The sequence below is a fragment of the Lactuca saligna genome, chromosome 4 (assembly GCF_052625555.1).
Source record: "Lactuca saligna cultivar CGN05327 chromosome 4, ASM5262555v1, whole genome shotgun sequence".
Classification (NCBI taxonomy): Eukaryota; Viridiplantae; Streptophyta; class Magnoliopsida; order Asterales; family Asteraceae; genus Lactuca; species Lactuca saligna.
Window position 1 is genome coordinate 186222810 of NC_136420.1, and position 21000 is coordinate 186243809.

General features: G+C 38.4%; 1 protein-coding gene across 1 annotated transcript; it reads left to right on the plus strand.

Annotated features, from left to right (window-relative positions):
• Window positions 1-12370: 12370 nt before the first annotated feature.
• Window positions 12371-14161, plus strand: LOC145043164 (6,7,8-trihydroxycoumarin synthase-like). Its single transcript, XM_078991732.1, has 2 exons — window positions 12371-13362; window positions 13480-14161. Exons 1-2 carry the CDS (start codon window positions 12454-12456, stop codon window positions 14086-14088), a joined length of 1518 nt encoding a protein of 505 aa, XP_078847858.1. The 5' UTR covers window positions 12371-12453; the 3' UTR covers window positions 14089-14161.
• Window positions 14162-21000: the final 6839 nt, after the last annotated feature.

A 21000-nucleotide genomic window follows, 5' to 3' on the forward strand; every position in this document is an offset into this window, starting at 1 on the left:
TCCACATAGGAGATTCTTGGGATTTGTACTCTAACATTTTTAATATTTTATGATATGGTTTTGCGACATATGATCTATGGTTTTTATGAAATGAAGTAACTTGATGGTGTTTTCTCTAAATCGTTTTATGAATCGTTATATAAATAAATGAAATTCTTGGCCTAGAATTTTGGGATGTTACAAGTTTTTATCATAACCTTGGTTTGAGGGATTTGGACACACCTTCGGGGGTGTCTGGACTCAAATCAAGGGTTTGAAAGATTTTTTCAAGAAAATAGTTTTTTTTTCTAAAATTTAAAATAAAAAGTTATGAGAACGAACTGCATGTTTGTTATGATGTATGATATGATTATGAGAAATGCATGATAGATTAGGGTTGAGGATCTAGGAAGGATGCCTTATATGTCGGTTATATGTATGTGAACTGCATGCTAGATTAGGGCTAAGGATCTAGGAAGATGCCTTATGTTCCTGCTATATGTGCTTATTGAAATTCATGCTAGAACTAATTAGTCAGTGATAAGATGGCTTGAATAGGATATGCTTGGGTTGGGTTACTCGATGCCCGAATGCTGCTTGCTTTGTGCTTTTAGGAGCTCTAGTTATCTTTAACTAACTAGTAAACGAATACGTTATGTTACATATTGTGAGGACTAAATAATTTTAGAAGGTTAGGTCTAGTCCTATTTTGCAGCTCGTGTTTGAGTCCAACCGTTGTAGGTTAGGCCCTCTCATTCAAAGAGTTATCTATTCTTAGTGATATGTAATGGTATTTGCGAGTGAGTTAGGTAAAGATAGCATGGATTTCTTATGAAACTGATAGTAGAGAGTAGGTCGGATAGTTACCCTAGGGTAAGCCTAGGATGAGATTAGTGCAGTGAGCAGTAGTAGTGAAAGGGGCTTGGTGAAGTCAAAGCAATCCTTGAGGAAAGTACGGATAGATGTGGAAGGTAGTATGGGCCCGTACTACTGAGAGTAGAAGATCCGTACTCGAGTCAAGGAGGGTTTAGATAGAACTAGGGAACTTGTAGACTATGTGACACCTCTTGAGGTTATGTATGATCCTGATGATTATGTGTTTTGTTTCAGAATGGTGGTGACACATCACGGAGCAGGAGATTCAGGGTTTGCGTCAGGAGCAGATTCAGGTTCGGGTGTAGGTTCCGATTCAGTTGATGATGGACTATGTGAGTTCATCACGTCCGAGATTACGAGAGGCATGCTTGAGGTGCCCCCCGTGATTTTCATGTCGATCAAGAAAGGGATCATCAAGCTACTGGGGGAGTATCTCAGGGAATTCAGGAGAGACATGACATATGGCCAGTCAGAGACACACATACTCTCCTTCAAGGATTTCAGGTGATGTGGTGCACCAGACTTCCATGGGGTAAAGAACCCTATTGTGGCTAGGACGTGGATTGTAGACATTGATTTTGCAAAGTTGATGACCTTTTGCCTGGAGGGGTCGAAGGTCTGGTATACTGCAAGTTGTTTGAGAGATCGAGCTTGAGATTGGTGGGAGGCAGTTAGTGACATTTTGGGAACCCTAAACATTGAGGCTATGACTTGTTTTGACTTTGTAACTAGGTTTAGGGATAATTTTTCACCAGCTTTGGAGATTCAACAGCTGCCCAGGGAGTTTCGTGATATGAGATAGATGACTAAGTCGGTGGTAGATATTACCACCAAGTTTAGGGAGAGGGCCTTACTAGTACCTCAATACGCAGGGGACGAGGAGAAGAGGAAGACTCAGTACTATGATATGTTGAGAACTGACATCTGGAAACATGTCAGCTACTCAGCATGCCTGAATTTGGAGGACATGATAGCTAGGGCGAGAGAGAGGGAGCTTGATATAGAGCACATCCAGAAGTGGAAGGCAGAGGTTGGTATGTGACACGGGCTTCGGGGAAGAAGCCCAAGGGATCCGACACTAGGTTGAAGGGCCAACAGGGCCGAAGCCACTGTGGGAGTGCCGCAGGACACATGAGGGAGTTTGTAGACTAGGGTTATCAGGGTGCTATAAATGCAGAAAGCTTGGGCTTTTGGCAGGGATTCTACTGCCCCTACCCCCACTCTTCAGACACCATACCTAATTTGCTTCCATTGCAATCAGAAGGAATATAAAAAGTTCAACTGCCCGAGGTTAACATCAGGAGCATCAGTGGTGGCGCCAGCTCTAGCGACCCTGTGGATCATGGATGGCTGACAGGGCAAGACAGAGAGTCCGGTGGTGTGGAACCGAGCCTTCGAGCTAATTGCCGAGGAGGCGCATGTCGTAGCGGATATGGTGATGAATATGTTTTTTCTACCTAACTCTTATTACATGTTGTTTTTGATATTTATGTGTTATGTTTATGTGTTTTGTTTAAGATCGTTCCATGTGAAGGGCATTCTAGTACAAGTGTTATTTTAATCGGGATATACCCGATCATTGGTCTCTCTTATTGTTAGTAAGCAGCTTCCTGAGTCGTCAGACATGTTGGATTGTCCTCTAGAGGTTGAGATTGCTGACGACCGATCTGTCCAGGCATCAGAGGTCTTCAGATTGCGTTTTGAGGTTGTATGTGTCACACCCCGAAAACCGAAGGTGGAAACATTTCCGGGGTTGACTCCACGTTGAGTATCAAATCCAATGCACATAGTAAGTAACGTAAAACAACCATTACATTACATAAGAAAAGTTTTACAGTTGTTTCAAAAGTAAAGTTTGTACAGATGTGATACATAGTATATATAAAGAAAATAAAATGGGTCTTCATGTATTCCGTCTTCTGACCAAAAAGGGATCTTTGGGTACCTGTTCTAACTCTGACCTGAGAACACAAGCCGTTTAAAAATCAGCATAACGCTGGTGAGTTCATAAGCGGTTTTTGTTTGTGAAAATGTTTCAAGTTTCCTTTCTGTTTCTGAAATGTTATGTATACCAAGAAAATCCCATATTTTCTTAAAAGTTGATTGTTGTTTCACAAATGTAAAGTATAGTAAGTTCGTACATTGAAAACATGTTTACTCATGTGAAAATGTATAGTTTAGTTATCCGGCTTGTTAAACTGTTCTGTTTACTTATAACATATTCCCAGGAAAGTCCCATACTTTCCTTATTGTATATTACCAATTGTAAAGGATGTAATGTTACCCAATTTGTTACACTTTCTAGTTATGTAGGTGTTACCTAGGAAAGCCCCATGCTTTCCTGCATGTTGATTTCTAATGTGAACGATGTAAAAGATGTAAAAGATGTAAACATGGTTAGGTTCCATGTTTTCCCCAGGAAAGTCCCATACTTTCCTGAATGTTAGTTATCGTACGTGAAAGATGTAAAAGATGTATAAAGTGATTCATTATTACTATAAGTAAATCTCTGTTATCCTAATTGCGAGTTCCATAACCATACGATAGACTAAAACATGTGGCAATAAATAGTCCACATGTGGCAATAAGTAGTCCACATACTTATGACTTTCGTCACCCTTGAACCATTTCGGTTCGGCTGTAGCTAGCAGCCAGGCGTGGGGTAGTCAGCCCCATATAGATCTATACACTCAAGTCACGCTCTCTAAATACAAGAGATTTTGGTTACGGGTGTAGTCCTCCACTCACGTATCTCTGTGGAGTGTTTGCCGAGGACGTGTCTCCAATCATACATGATTAACAAATTTATTAGTAATAATATGATAGTCCTCCACTCGCGTATATATGTGGAGTGTTACCGAGGACAAAAACAGTGTACAAGTATTATATTCAAATGTCTAATGTCATGCTTTTAACTGATAAAATGTAGAAAGCCATTTGTGAAATATATATAAAACATAACAGTTTAAAGACTCATTTCACAAATATATGTTACGTGATCTGCATGTTCAAATGGTTATCAGTTGTAGTAATCAGTATTAAAAGCATATGAAATATGAAACACACATTTGAAAACATGTTTTGAGTACAAGAATTCCCTTGTACTTTGCTTGTGTTCCCCCTGAAAACAGTGAAAACAGTGAAAAAGGGTAGGGGTATGAACTCACCGGACTCGGAAATGTGTCGGTTTTGGATACTAGATGTTGGTTTGGGGATTGATTACTTGCGATGTCCCTATAAAATGAAATAATGTCCATATATATTCAATTAGGGATACATTCACTAATTATATGGAACATTACACTCCAACGAGTGATTCTAGGCATTTATCCAAGCCTTTGGGGTGATTTAAGGCATCATTTAACAAAATTTCATGAGTTTACGGCCAAGGGTATGCTCCTAGGCCGTAAACTCCTATATGTGGAATTTTTGATGTGTTACAAACCCTTAAACTATTTTTAGATGAATCTAGAATTTACCACAAGGCCATTGGTTGAGTTTCAAGGCATTTTGACATGTTTTAAGGCACTAAATCCCCCTTTTAGAGGAGTTTACGGCCCAAGAAGGAGCCTTGGCCGTAAACTCTCTTTTTTCCCATATAATTAATGTTTTAGATGTTTCAAGTCCCGATTAGCAAGCCTTAAGGTCATATCTAAGTCCCAACTATGATTTGGAAGGATAATTTGGCTTAAAAAACCCCATTTTGAGGAGTTTACGGACCAAGCTAGATCCTTGGGCATAAACTCATGTTCTTGGTCCCAAAACTAAGTTTAAACATCAATTTGAAGGCTAAAGAGGTTGGATAACAAGTTAGGGGAGTTACCTCTTTGATTGGAAGCCTTAAATCTTTGTTTTGGACCTTTGATTATGGATGAGGAGAGAGGTTGGGAGAGTTTTATGAGAAAATGGCCAAAGGCTTCAAATGGAGGCTTAAGACACATTATATAGTGTCTAAGTTTTGGACACGGTGGAATTCTACCCGATACCGGCGTTAGGCAAGGCTTTTGGTCGTACCCGATTGAGTTGCCGTAACCCGATACGATAAATTCTAGAAATATTCCGATCACTAAAGTGGGGTGTTAAAAATGATTTCTAAATGTATTAAGACACCCATTAAGTCATTTTAGATACGAATAAGTAAATGACTTAATTAAACAAAAGATCAGAATCGAATTTGGAAACGACGATTGGTTGCGTGAATTGTACTACGAAAGAGTTACAAGAGATGATACGGAAATTTCAGATTGTTACAGTATGAAAAGCGCAATCTCGTGGATTTGGTTCCTATTTCGTTGTATGGGAACAAGGTTATCATCGACAATGATTGTTTAAGACCTAATGGGGAGGTGATCGATTGTGTGCAGCAGTTGGTACGTGTTAGGACCCCAAGTGGGGGAGAGCAGGTGAGTTAGGGCTAGAGGCCGCAACGTGGACCAACTATGTGTTCGGCAACGAGGGCTAGGCGCTAACTTCATCAGGGTTACGCAGGGTATGTCGCCTACGTTATAGATACCTAGGAGGTAGGTAAGGCAACTATGTGTGATGTGCCAGTGGTGCGAGAGTACCTGGATGTGTTTCCAGAAGAATTGCTTGGGAAACCTCCGGAGAGACAAGTGGAGTTTAGGATTGACCTAGTCCTTATTGCAACTCTGATAGCCAAGGAAACATATCCGTTGGCTCCTCCCGAGATGCAGGAGTTATATACACAGCTGTCAGAGTTGTTAGACAAGGGATTCATTAGGCCAAGCATTTCATCTTAGGGAGCCCTGATCCTATTTTTGAAGAAGAAGGACGGGTCGCATCGGATGTGTATAGACTACCGAGAGCTGAACAAGGTAACGGTGAAGAACTATTACTCAATCCCGAGGATTGATGATCTCTTCAACAAGATATAAGGGGCATTTTGGTTTTCCAAGATAGACTTGCGTTCAGGATACCATCAGATGAGGGTCAGAGACGAGGATGTATAAAAGACTTCTTTCCGGACTCGCTATGTCCAATACGAGTTCATGGTGATGCCCTTCGGGCTCACCAATGCCCTTACCGTGTTCATGGACCTAATGAATCGCGTAGACCGATGTTGGATCGGTCTGTGATTGTCTTTATTGATCACATTTTGGCTTACTCCTAGATGCAAGATCAGCATGAGGAGTACTTACACGAGCTGTTGGATACCCTAAGGAGGGAGAGATTATACGCCAAGTTCTCCAAGTGTGAGTTCTAGTTGCACGAGTGCAGTTTTTGGGACACCTTGTCAACCAGAACGATATTTTGGTTGACCTAGCCAAAGTGGAGGCCGTGATGAGATGAAAGGTTCTGAAGTCTCTTTCTGAGCAGCATGGTATTTTGCTGGAGGCTTGAGCAACAGGCAGCGTTCAAGACGCTAAGACGGAGGTTGTGCGAGGCACCTATCTTAGCTCTGCCAGAGGGTGTGGAGGATTTTGTAATATACTGTGATGCATCCATCTCGGGTTTGGGCTCGATATTGATGTAGAGAAGGCATGTCATTGCTTACACATCGAGGCAGCTGAAGCCTCATGAAGCGAACTACCCGACGCATTACCTGGAGAAAGGGTAGTTGTTTTCGCCCTCAAAATTTGGCAGCATTACCTCTATGGGGTCCATTGTACCATATACACGGACCAGAAGAGCTTGAGGTACCTCATGGATCAGCCGATTCTAAACATAAGGCAACGTCGGTGGCTAGATGTAGTGAAAGATTACAACTGTGATGATCAGAGAAATTTTCTTGAGGATGATGGTGGTAACTCCACTTTTGGAGCGAATCCGAGAGGCGCGTGTTGAGGGTGTGAAGGAGGAGCATCGGAAGTGTGAGCGGATCATAGGCCAGGTAGCCTCGTTCTACTATGAAAGTCGTGGGCTGCTAACCCTACATGCGAGGGTCTGGGTTCTGTACTAGGGTGGAGTACGACAGATTCTGATGGATGAGGCTCACAAATCTAGATTTTCCATCCATCCGGGGGCAACAAAGATGTACAGAGACCTTTTCCCTGATTACTGGTGGCCCCGCATGAAGCAGGATGTAGCATGGTATGTTGAGAGATGCCTGAACTGCAGGAAGATCAAGGTAGAGCACTAGAGGCCTCAAAGACGCAACTGTTAGATATCCCCATGTGGAAGTGGGAGGATATTACTATGGATTTCATCACGAAAATTCCCAGGACCGCACGGATGGTGGATTCAATTTAGGTCATCGTGGATCGGTTGCCCAAGAGTGCCCATTTCATCCTGATCCAGGAGAGCATTTCAAACGAGAAGCTAGCCGACATCTACATCAGATAATTAGTAGCTCGATACAGAGTTCCATTTTCCGTGATTTCTGACTGAGGCGTCCGATTTACTTCCTGATTCTGGAAGAAATTTCATAATGAGTTGGGTACTCGTCTGCACTTTAGCACATATTTTCACCCACAAACAGATGGTCAGAGCGAGTGGATCATCTAGATTCTGGAGGACATGCTGCAGGCATGCGACCTAGACTTTGATGGTAGCTGGGATACCTACCTTCCCTTGGCATAGTTTTCCTACAATAATCGATCGTCCTCCCTTTGAGATGTTCTATGTGAGGAAGTACAGGACCCCAATGTACTGGGGAGAGGTTGGGCAGAGGGTCATGGGGAGTACCAAAGTGGTACTCAAGACGACAGAGAGAATCCAGCAGGTCCGGAGCAGGCTTCAGACTGCTCAGAGTCGAAAGAAGAGCTACAACGACAGACGCCAATCAGACCTGGAGTTCTAAGTCATGGATATGGTTCTCCTGAAGGTGTCACCTTGGAAAGGTGTCATTCGGTTCAGGAAGAGGGGAAAGTTGGGCCCTAGTAACATTGGTTCATTTAGGGTTGTAGCCTGGGTGGTCAAGGTGGTGTATAGGGTGGATCTGCTAGTCGAGCTTAGTTAGATCCACAATACCTTTCATGTCTCCTAGCTGCAGAAGTGCCTGGTTGATGCCTCTATGATGATACCTCTAGAGGATATTCACGTGGATGATATAATGAACTACATCGCGCAACTAATAGCCATCCTTGACGGGAAGACGAAGGATCTAAGGAACAAGAAGGTCGAGTTAGTGAACGTACAATGGCAACACCGCAACGGCTCGGAATGGACCTAGGAAACGGAGGACGAGATGAGGGAGCACTACCCCGAGCTTTTTCCAGACGCAACAGACTTTGAGGACGAAGTCTAAAATAAGTCAGGAGATTTGTAGCACCCGGATCCTGGTATGTATTTTATACTAAAACATCCATTTTTGCAATGGGAATCGGCAAGTCGGAAGCCCCAAACTCGTCGAGTAGGAACGAATGATTGAATTCGGGAATTGAAGCCTACTCAACGATTCGAGAGCCTCGACTTGTCGAGTAGGGCTGCTAGAGTGAAACCCTAATTTTCAAGGCTTGCACCGTATTTAAACACTTTAACTGGCCTCAACTTCAGCCTCCATCACCTCCAAGCCTTATTCACGAAACCCTAATCCATTTTGAGTGGTCTTGAGCCATTATTGTGTGTTCTTGGTGATTTTAAAGCTTGAGAAGGAAGAGGAAGCTTGGGGATTCAAGACGAGGCAAGTAGATCCAGAGTTTGTGTTGCATTTCTGACTCAGTAGAGGTAAAAGTATGTACCTTGGCTATTCATTTACTAGATTTCTTCATGGAAGTAGTTAGGGCTTTAAGAAGTCCATTTTGGAACCATTCATGGATGCAAGCATGTTTTGGAGTTAGAACCCCAGATTTGGATGTGCATGGTCTTATATGACTTAAAGTTACCAGCTTTATTAAGTCTTGGCCCTTCTCCATGCCTTAGATCTCGTTTGGAGCTTGGTTTTGGTGTTGTTAGCTTCATAACACCATGTATGAACGTAAAGTTCGTAACTTTACATGTTATATCGACCCCAGGAGGCCATATATATGATTTTGAAGCCTTAAACCCGACTAGAAACGATTGGATAGATTTGGACTTTGGGGAACTCGACGAGTCGTTCATACGACTCGGTAACTTGGGCCATGGTCCCCCAACCTTTTTTGTTACAGAGCAAATTCGTTGAGTCTAGAAGATGACTCAGCCAATTTGATGTATTTATGGACATGAAGATCAAAGAACACGATGATTCCAAGGATGAAGTTGGCGAGTTGAGAGCAAAATGTCCCGAATGATATGAAGAGGAACTTGATGAGTTCAAGGATGAACTCGGCGTGTTGAGAGCAAAATGCCCCAACTGATATGAAGAGGAACTAGACGAGTTCAAGGATGAACTCGACGAGTTGTGACTGAAATGCCCCGATTTGTATAAAAGGGAACTCGACGAGTTCATGGAAGAACTCGACAAGTAGGATCGAGACCCCATTCTTTTATCGACCCGGGAACTCGACGAGTTGATGGACCAACTCAACGAGTTGAGTCAACCAGAAGGTTGACTTGGACCAGAAGGTTGACTTTGACCAGAGTGTTGACCTTTGACCTTGACCAGTGACTAGAGTTGGCCCTTAAAGGGGTTATGAGTTTGAAAGAGTAGTTAAGAGATGTTATGTGTAGGAGTTTGAGGAGAGTTTATTCCAGAGCACAAGACAGTTCAGCTACTACACGACATTGAGGTGAGTTATCTTCTAGTAAAAATTGGTCTAAGGCACCAAGGTTGGCACACTAGTAAGGATTATAGTAAAGATGATTGCCTTTGTGATAATTATCTGGTATGTCACTATCTGTTATGTTTTATGTGCTAGTATGTTATGCTATTATGTGATATGTGGTAGGAGGGGTAGGATAGACCCCAATACCGGTCGATAGGGCCGAAGGTGTATGCCAACACCCGGACAGGCTAGGCAGTATATGATTATATGTTTATACAATAGGATGCTATGTGGTAGAGTATTGGGTGAAATAGTCTCGATACTAATCGAAAGGACCGAAAGGGGTAGGCCAACACCCTAATATGCTAGGAAAGTTCCCGGTCGAAAGGACCGAAAGGGTGTACCAGCACTCTGATATGCTAGGCTAGGTACCTGTCTATAGGACCAAAAGGGTAGGCCGACACCCCGATATAATAGACAGTTACCAGTTGAAAGATACCGAAGGGGTAAACTAGTAATCGAATATGTTAGACAGTATGTATGTTATATGGTATGTGTTATGATAGGGGAACTCATTAAGCTTTGTGGTTACAGTTTTCAGTTTTTGTTTCAGGTCCGTCTTCTTCGAAGGGAAATGAGTCGTCACGGTAGCAGAACATCACACACATGATTTACACATAGGAGATTCTTGGGATTTGTAATTTGACATTATTACTATTTTATGATATAGTTTTGAGACATGATTTATGAATTTTATGAAATGAAGTAACTTGACGATGTTTTCTATAAATGGTTTTATGAATCGTTATATCAAAAAATGAAAATTTTGCCTAAATTGATGTTACAATCAAGTTAACCGGTTTTCGGTAAACCAATTTTTTCGGTTCAGTTTAATAAAAGTATGTTAAGATTAACGAAACCCATAAGAAATTTCCTAAAAAAGAATAAATTGCAATGAATAATCCATATAATTTGTTAAATTATATCGTTTCTATTCATAATGAAATTTGGTTGAATTATCATATAGCCGTGAAATATGGAAAATAATATCGACCGATACAAAAATATATTTTTATAATTAATAGATAAAAGATAGTCGAAGTTATTTATATGAAATGGTGATGAAATGCAAATGATATTTTTAATCTATAACAATCTATGTATATTTGTAAGAGATGCGATTGACAATTATTGTTTTTAAATGGTAAATGTAAACAATGTGACAATTATTGATTGTAAAAGGAAACTTGTAACTATAAACATAAACAATATTTGAAAAATAGAAATTACAAAAGGAAAAGTGAATATACCCTTAAGGGTATTTAAGGATAAGGTACCCTAAACCACCATAATACATCGTTTTGTTTGATATATTTATTATAATGTTCTTAAACTTCAACACTAACTTGATTTACTTTCAAGATTTTTGAAATTTCACTATTATCTTCCTCTTACATCACATCTTTATGTCGGACATCTACTAAGCTTTATATATTATAGTTAAAAATTAAAATTATGTAAGAGGAAAATAAATATAAAATTTATATAAATCTTGGAATTAAATCAAGTTAGAAGTTGAATTAGAAGAACATTGGATAATTACAATGTGTACATACGATACAAAATGAATTAATATTGTGAGTTTGGGTACCTAAGCTTATATACCCTTAAGGGTATATTCACTTTTCCCAATTACAAATTTGGATTTTTAGTTAACTGTCCGTAGAAAAAAAAATCATGAACCATAAACGGATTGAAAAATTAAAGATTTTACTGGTTCGGTTAAACAAACTAAAACTTTTAAAAAGATCGGTTCGGTTAACCTGAAAATCAGTACCGTTTTTTTTGGTATTTAGGTTCGGTTTTTCCATTTTCAAATATTTTGAACACCCCTTGTATAAGACTAGTAGGTTTGAGTTTTGGAGCATTGGAAGTGATTTAGGTGAAACTATATTGAAATCGTTTTCAAATAACACTGCGCCCACTCCTAGTTATTAGCTAAAAACGTCTAAAAACAGAGTAGAACACCAGCCCGCTTAGTGTTATTAGATGTTGTGTTATTAGGATGTGATAATACGGACGCCAGATAACGTCCAATCAAATCATTTTTTTCTCTTTTTCTCTGTATCTCTCCTCTTAACACGATGTTATAACATGTAATAACATAGGGAACACCACCCCACTTATAAAATGGAAGACCCTTGCCCATACCTTATAGCCTAATAAAAAATTGATATTTACATAGTAGAAAATTGTCTATGATACAAGGTTGTTGTAATTTTCCAATACGGTTTTTGAATCCTGAATACCCAACCCAAGAAACATTTTCCTATAATTTAAAAGAAGAAAAATCTTTGTTTGAAGCTCCAAACGATCCCAAATTAAAGCCTACAACAACATTGCAAAAGTGGCAAAAACATACGTTTTTCCAATGGTTTTTATTAAACGTTGTCCTAAAGTTTTTACCCATTTCATCTAGATTCCTTAAAGGAGTTAATGTTTTGCCTAAGAAAATTTTGGGTATTAGGGTCTGGTGTTTAGGATTGCCACCTGTAAAAAAGGAAGAAAATAAATTGATTTTCAATGGCAAAGATAAGAGAGATGGCGGTGGGTTTCCACCATCGGTATATTACGGCCGGCAATAATACCATTGGGGGCGGTGTTCACCGCCTGTGAAACCCTCCGCATCAATATACTACCCGTGAGATCTTGGTGACACCGTATAGCCTAATTATAGGTTCTGGCATTTTTTTGTTTTGCCTCAAAATGTTTTTTCCATTTTAGAGAAAACATCATACCGATTTAAAAGCCAGTCCACTTCAGTTTGATAAACTGATTTGTGTACTGGCGCGTATTTTGGAGTTTTTCTATAGCTCTTATTTTCTCCGATCTTATCACATTAAGATAAAGACATTTATGTTGATTTCCAATTTCATCTCCAAGAAGCGGTAACCGTTGTCTTAATCATTCGCTTCACGACGTTTTCTATAAAACCAAAAATGAGTAGCAGAGGATGTCCAACATCTCAATAATGGCATTGCTTCTGCAGCTGTTTCTTCTTCTGTCTCTTCCACTCATCTACCTTCTTCTCAAACTTACCAAAAACAGATCAAGATTCACTCCACCAGGCCCTGTTGGACTACCCTTCATCGGAAACTTGCATCAGATAAATCACTCAAACCTCCATACTTCCCTATGGCAACTCTCCAAATCCTACGGACCAATCGTATCCCTCCAGTTGGGATTCATCCCAGCTGTCGTTGTTTCTTCAGCGAGTCTAGTGAAAGAAGTATTGAAAACCCAAGATATCATCTTTTGCAATAGGCCTTCATTGATTGGCCAACAAAAGGTATCTTACAATGGCCTCGAAGTCATTTTTTCACCCTGCAACGAGTATTGGAGAGAGATGAGAAAGGTCTTTATGGTTAACTTGTTAGGACCTAAGAAAGTTGAACGTTTTAGGTATATTCGAGAAGACGAGGTCTCCAGTACCATGACCAAGATACATGAGCTGACTCAGTCGTCAAAGCCCGTAAACTTGAGCGAACTCATGAAGAGTGTAGCGAGTAGTATAATGATGAGATTGGCTTTTAGTAGGAGGTATAAAGATGAAGATGAAAGAGAGGAGGTTCCTCGACTACTTACTGAAGTTCAGGCAATGATGGCGGATTTCTTCGTTTCAGATATTTTGCCAGGTTTGCCTTTTGTGGGTTTGTTTGATAGGTTATTGGGAAAGAAGGATAGGTTAGATAAATGTTTCCAATACTTTGATGTGTTTTACCAAGAACTCATTGAGGAACACCTCAGCTCTCAAAACCCAAAGTCGCTTGATAAAGAAGAGGATTTTATTGATATTTTACTACGACTCAAAGAAGACCAATCCCTAAACCTCACGTACGCTCACATTAAAGCCTTGCTCATGGTAATTAATATATACTCTCTCTTCATTGGCTGAATAAAATTTTATAAGTTTGCCTCACTTCTATGTGATCTCTTTTCTTGGATCTAGTGTCTAACTGGTCTTTTGTTTGTCTTTTAGGATATACTGGTGGCTGGAACAGATACTAGTACGGCTACAGTGGTTTGGGCAATGACAGCGCTCATAAAGAACCCGAAAGTAATGAAGAAAGCACAAGAAGAAGTCAGAGAAGTCGTTGGAAAGAAGGGTAAAGTTGATGAAGATGATCTTTCAAAACTTACCTATTTGAAAGCAGTTGTAAAAGAGATCTTTAGGTTATATCCTCCGGTTCCACTTCTAGTACCACGCGAAACAACAAAAGATACCATTTTACATGGCTACAAAATCAAAGCGAAAACCCTTGTATTTGTTAATGTGTTGGCTATCGGAAGGGATCCTGAATCTTGGGAGAGCCCAGAGGAGTTCTTGCCGGAGAGGTTTTTGGGAAGCAATATCGACTTTAAAGGGAATGATTTCGAGTTAATTCCCTTTGGAGCTGGCAGAAGAATCTGTCCAGGAATCTCAATGGGAGTCGTCATGGTTGATCTTTTGCTTGCTAATCTTGTTTACTTGTTTGATTGGGGGTTGCCCAATGGTATGAAGAAGGAAGATATAGATTTTGATGTTAACCCTGGGATAACCATGCACAAGAGGAATGATCTTTGCCTTATGGCTCATACGTACTTGTAAAAGAAGATTAATTATCCATATATTTAGGGTGTTTTTAATGTTATCTTACTAAAGGCTTGCTAATGTTCTTATATATGTCTATCATTGTTTTCTAATAGTTTCTCAATTTTTGTGGATCTATGAAGTAAGTTTAGGTGCTATATGATAGCTTTCGGATAGAACCATCAACATGTTCTGAATTGATCGACATCCATTACCCGACAGACCTCTGCATGAATGAATGAAAATCATCTAAACAAATTTTGAACCGTTAAAGAATCCTATCTTCTCTAGACCATTGAGAGATTTGAATCATTTAACAATAAATGGTTTTTATCCTTAGATTATATTTTGTATAAATTTTATTAAATAATGGTATTGATAATATGCTATAAATGATTTTCTATTTAATAACTATATATATTGGGGCCACAATTCACCATTCAATGAGTTCAATGGCATGTGAATTTTTATTGGGACCACAATTCACCATTGAATGAGTTCAATGGCATGTGAATTTTTTGTTTAATCAGTTCTACCCAAAATGCACTAAAGTCTCTCTCTCTCTATATATATATATATATATATATATATATATATATATATATATATATATATATATATTTTAAAGAAGTCTCTCTGGAAACAAAAGTTTCTAAAGATTTGAAAGAAATGGTCGCCTGTGTGGTTTTGCAGTTTTGTAATTTCTTTCTTTACACGTGTTCTTTTCACGCTGTGTCACCGTTATTTTAGCCAATTGCCTTTTGATTTATGTTGTCGTATTACCGACCCTCTTCTTCTGTCTCTGTTTCCATCTTTCTTCGTCTTTCCTTTGTTTCTTTCGCTTTCTTCTTCTATTCACGGGTGATATTCTTCCTAATATGTTTCATTTTTTTTTTTCTCTTTGGCTTTTTGGTATTGTTTCGTTGTGGTTTATGTTTCCCCTGCTTACGTTCCGACCTCCGTCACTTCTCGCTTCTTCCTCACCACCGATTAAGGTTAAGGTTGTTTTCTGTTCAAATGTCATCTTCAACACCGATGTGTTAAAAACACTTAACTTATGGTTTTATTTGAAGTAATTAATATCAATTCATGATTATCCTATCATTTTAAGCCACCATAAATAAAGGGGCTACGTTTTTCCCACACGATTCTAACAAATTCCATAAAGTAATTGTGTATCTATATGTATGTGCGTTTTTTTTTTCCATTGAGAAGGACGACATCAACATGATGATTTCGCAATTTGGTGCTTTCACTACAAGGAAAAAGGCCGTTACAGGCGACAAAAGTAAAAATCCAAAATGTCGCTACCGGTACTAAATCGCTGCTACTGCTTCGTCGCTGTTGATCACTTTTTCGCCGGTAATGAAAAAAGTCGCCGCTATTGACCCTGTCGCCGCTAATAACTATGTCGCCGGTAATGAGTCTTTTCATCGGTAATAGTGTCGCCGGTAATAACAGTTTTGATTTTTTTAATTTTCTTTTAATTAATGATTTTGGTTGCCGGTAATAATATCATCGGTAATTAGATAACAATATTCGATTAAATATCAAAAATAATAGTGTAGACGTTAATTCCAAAACAAACATCCGATTAAATATCAAAAATAATACTGTCAACGCTAATTACAAAACAAACATCCGATTACAATTAAATATCAAAAGTCATAATATCCGATTAAATATAAAAAGTAATAATGTCGCCCGGTAATTACAAAAACCAACCAAAGTTTTACAATCTACCAAGATATCCATTAAAGCGTGACAACATAAGCAAATAAAATGCATCATTACATACCACTATCTTTGTTCCCATCGTTTCCTTGATTATTTTGGGATTGAAAAAGCGAATAAAGCTCATTCCTACATGCTGGGTCGCTGAGCATGGCATGAAGATTTTCCAACTACATAATTAATAACAACATATATAAACTTATAAGTTAGATTGTCAAACATAAACAAAAACTATCAAAATACATTGTTATTTTTAAACAAAGATAGAAAACCAAAGTACATTGTTATTTCTTGCATCTAGGATAAAAACCCAATTACCAAACTTTTTAAAAAATAATCACCACAAAACCAAAATTACCAAATCAATATGCATTTTATGATGCTAAAATAGATTGTTATTTTTAAAAAAAAGATAGAAAACCAAAATACATTGTTATTTCTTACACTTTGGACAAAAACAAAAGTAAATTGTTTTACTTGTGATGGTTGTGATGATTGTTGTGATGGCTGCGAAGGTTGTGGAATCGGCGGGAGAGCAGAAGGTTTACGGCCAATGCCTCTAATATGGCCACGTCGCTCTCCTAATACTTTCTCGAATGCAGCTCTTTCTTAAGCGGGTGTTAACTCACTTTCACCTTGAGTTTGTTCTAACAACTCTTGAACTAACCGATTTTGTAACTCCCAAAAGTGAGTCACAATTAAGTATAAATAAACATTTAATTATATGATAAAATTATAATTAAATACTTACATATTGTTGTTCCGCCTCAGCAAACAAATACACCATTCTTATCGGTATGAGCTTTGCGAAACGTTTCACTCTCTTAAGGTTCTGTGTAACTTTAAAAATTAGATTATTTTTTAAATAAATAATTACATGTATTGTACCGTACCTTCTTATAGCAAGTACTGCTATACGAGCTCGAACCCCCACGATTCACTTTTGTTTGCATTTCACGGACTTTTTTGTTCCTTTCTGAAGCAATTTTGTGTTCATCCGTTTGGAAATACTCAACTGCCTTCGCCCAGTTATCAACTAGCATAACCTCCGGAGGATTGGCTAATGCTCTCGGGATATCATCATACCCTCCAACTATCATAAAATATTCTTTCGCGTCAACTTTACGTTCTCGATAACCTTTTAATAAAGTTGCTTGAAAACCCTCTGTCAACAGATTAGCTTGTGCATCCCAGTACATTTGATCCAAATCAAACTTTTTCTACAAAAAAATTTAACCAAGTTAAAAAAAATTATAGTTAACCATATAAAATATATTTAAATAAATAATTACCGCTAAATGTTGTAATACGGTGTCCTGTATTGGAGGGGAAACTCTTTTCCAAGTCCATTTGTCAAAAGGGACCATCTACCACATTGTTTTTCCAACTTCTCGAGAAAACATGTCTTTCGGATCTCCTAAGGGATCAAATGTGATATCCTATCATATTGCATGCTAATTGGTTTCCCCTAGTTCCGTAAGATTGCTTTTTAAAGTTTTATATTTTTCGCTTTGCCTCGAACTTTCCTTTGGGCACCTTCCTCAACTACAAATATAATTAAAAATTATTGGAAATGATATTTAATTTATAATAATTGAACAAAAATATTAAATAAAAATTCATAATAAGACTTATCGTCCTACTCGTGATGACTAGCACCTCTACTACCTGGGATAGGTGGGTCCTTAGCTCCGTCTCCCCCGTTTCCACGACCTATGATAGCAACCATCATATACATAAATAAAAGCAATATTCTCATCATTTCCTGGAAAATTATAAGATATACAAATACAATTTTTATTACAGATACACATTACATAGAAATAAACATTTCTATTTAAACTACAAATCCAAATAAAGTTCATATTACAAACACATATTACAAATACACATTACATAAGAACTATTCTAATCAGAATCTTCCTCAAATCCTTCAGTGTCTTCTTTGGTATCATAATCAAAATCGTTCTCATCGTAATCAGTCTCGCAATCAGAAACATCATTGACTCTACCAGTTGGCGGAGGAACTTCAGTTGCACTTTCTACATCAACAATGACTCTAGGAATATTTTGAAAGTACATGCTGAAATCGATAAAAAGTGGAGCATCAGATGAAGAGATATTTTGAAGTGCATCCGCATTGTCTACATTTTCATGTGAGACATTGTTAACATTTTGAACAAGGTCATCGTTCGATGGTAGATCCCAAATACTTCGATGATTAACATGCTCGACAACACATCGATGGTTATTGTTTGGCTCTCTGATGTAGAACACTTGTTTGGCTTGTCAAGCATATATGAGCTGATCATCTTTGTATGCTTCACGTCGTGTGTTGATATTGGTGAAATTATCACAAAATAACTCCTGTTCGAGTATCAAACCACTTGCAACGAAATAGTAGAGTTGAATAATCATGTGTATACCTCAACTCTATAATCTCTTCTAACTGGCCATAATATTTCTCGCATTCTCAACCACCGCTAAAACCCCAGAGTTTTTTGTTGAATGTTGTGTGTCACGACTAAGTACCATAAACCTAACACTATTGACTATACATGTGGTGTAAGAATAAGCATTTATTTGCGGACCCATTGTAAGACCCGACAACTGTTTGTGGAATTCTGGAGAGTTTTCTACTTTCATTTGATGAACCTAGCAGTTATAAATTAATATGTATTATGTATTCGTTATATCAATGAAAAAAATTTGTTTAGTAATTTATATTACCTTTTCATGAAACCAATTACGAAATTCTCTCTTTTCATCACTTTGGGGATGCTCAGATTTGAATTTCCTATGTTGATGACCAAAAGATATAGATTTAAAAAGATTAAAAAAAAATTGAGGATGAAAGTTAGAGATAAGATTAATTACTTGATATACTGTCTGACTTCTTCACAACTATTCAATACAAACCATTCCATGTTATGCATTTCCGTTAAATTAAGAGTTCTGATTTGAGTTGTGATGGTCATTCGACATTTAGACTCAAACATCCAAAACTTTGTTTTTTCAATGACAACATCTTCATTTCTTTTCAGACGATTCTTTACATCTCGAAGGTACATCGAACAAAATGATAAAGCTTCTTCAGCAATATAACCCTCAGTTATAGAACCTTCTGGCTTCGCCTTGTTTCTGACATAGTTTTTTAGTATTTTCATATACCTTTCGAAGGGATACATCCATCTCATACATACCGGGCCTCCGGCAATCACTTCATTAGGTAAAGGCAAAAGTAAATGAACCATAATGTCAAAAAACATTGGAGGATAAACCAATTCTAACTTGCACAAGATTGCAATAATGTCTACTTTTGCTTTCCTCATATCCTCCACCTTCAATGTTCTGGAACAAAGTTGCTTGAAAAACGTACAAAGGTCTACAATAGGAGTATACGTATCTTTGTCTAACACCCTCTTACTCCAATCGGTATCAAACGTTGAATTAGAATGTGGTGGTCATGCGATTTCAACCTGATAATGTTAGTATTGGTATCATTCACTTTCTTACTAATGTTAGAACCAAACCCATCCGGCAGTTTAACCTCTTTTATAAATTGACAAAAGAGTTGTCGACTAATTTCGTGAAAGGGTATCTTGCTTGGGGTCTATGAAACTTGTCACCATTTTTTTAACCATTCATTTTTCCGAATGTTTAGAATTCTCAAGTCGTCTCGTGCATTTGATGTGTCTTTGCTTTTATCGTTCATTAGAAGAGTAGCTAACAAACTCTCGTCCACATTTTTCTGGAAATGCATGAGATTTATGTTGTGTTTCAACTGTAGAGAAGACCAATACTCAAGTTCATAGAAAATGCTTCGTTTCGACCAGTTCAACTCGTAATCTTGTCGCTTTGTCTCACTGCGTCCTTGATCAGGATGTTTACCCGGTTTACGCGTTAGTAGGCGACCTAGTTGATCTTGTATGTCATCATTACTAAAGTGTCTCAGAGCGGGTATTGTCTCTTCCATCCCGTAGCACATGCTCTATACCCTTGCCCACTCCAACCTGATAGACTACTACGAGCTGGCCAATTGTTTATTGTCCATAACAACATAGCTCTCATCGTGAAGAATGTGTTTGTCACCACATCTTTAATACGTACGCCTGAGTTCCACAAATGTTTAATCTCTTCTACCAACGGTCTAAGGAAAACACCAATATCCTTGCCAGGAGCTTTCGGGAGCGAAATCAACAAAGTCAACATGAATGATGACTCTTTCATACAAAGCCAGGGTGGCAGATTGTATGTGGTGAGTATGACCGGCCATGTGCTATGTGGATTACACATGTTTCCAAATGGATTGGAACTGTCAGCTGAAAGACCTAGGCGTACATTACGGGGTTTACTCGAGAACTCAGGGTATTTTTTTTTATCAAAATCTTGCCAATGTTCCCCATCAACAGCATGAAGCATCACACCATCTTTTAAACGTCTGGTACTATGCCAAATCATATTTTTGGCAGTGTGCCTCGAACAATATAAACGTCGCAGTGTAGGGGTCACAGGAATGTACCGTAACACCTTATGAGGTACTATCTTACCCTTGGTGTTTTTATCGATCCATTGGATCCCTTTACAAATGGGAAAAACTTGCAATGAATCGTGTTCTTTCCAAAAGAAACAACAATCGTTTTTGCACACATGTATCGACTCATACCCTAGGCCAATAGACTTTAGTTTCTTTTTGGATAGATAATGTGAAAGGGGAACCTTGTTGCCTTTGGGAAATGCTAATTGCAACAACTCAAGGATATGATCAAATGAACTATCAGTCCATTTGTTGTTCACCTTGATATGCATTAACTTTGCTAGAAACTCAAGGGAAGAAAAGATGCAACCAGGATACAATTTAGTTTTACATTTCTTCCAACAAATGTGCAAAATCGTCATCCACACCGCTACCCCTTGTATTCGAGGTTCCTTCATCAAGGTTGGTATCATTTTTCTCACGACTCCCACATCACATCGTCGATTAAATCGGCCATTTCGTTACTTGTCAAGACGACTAGAGGAATAAAAGATTCAGCATGATAGATCCAAATTTTGTACGACTTACTGAAACCATTTATAAATATATGGCGTTCAACTGCAGTCGGGTACTTGAAGTAACGGTTATCACATTTTTCACACGCACATCTGATTTTACCATTACTATCAAGGTGTGACTTGGACTTCTCGATAAAATCT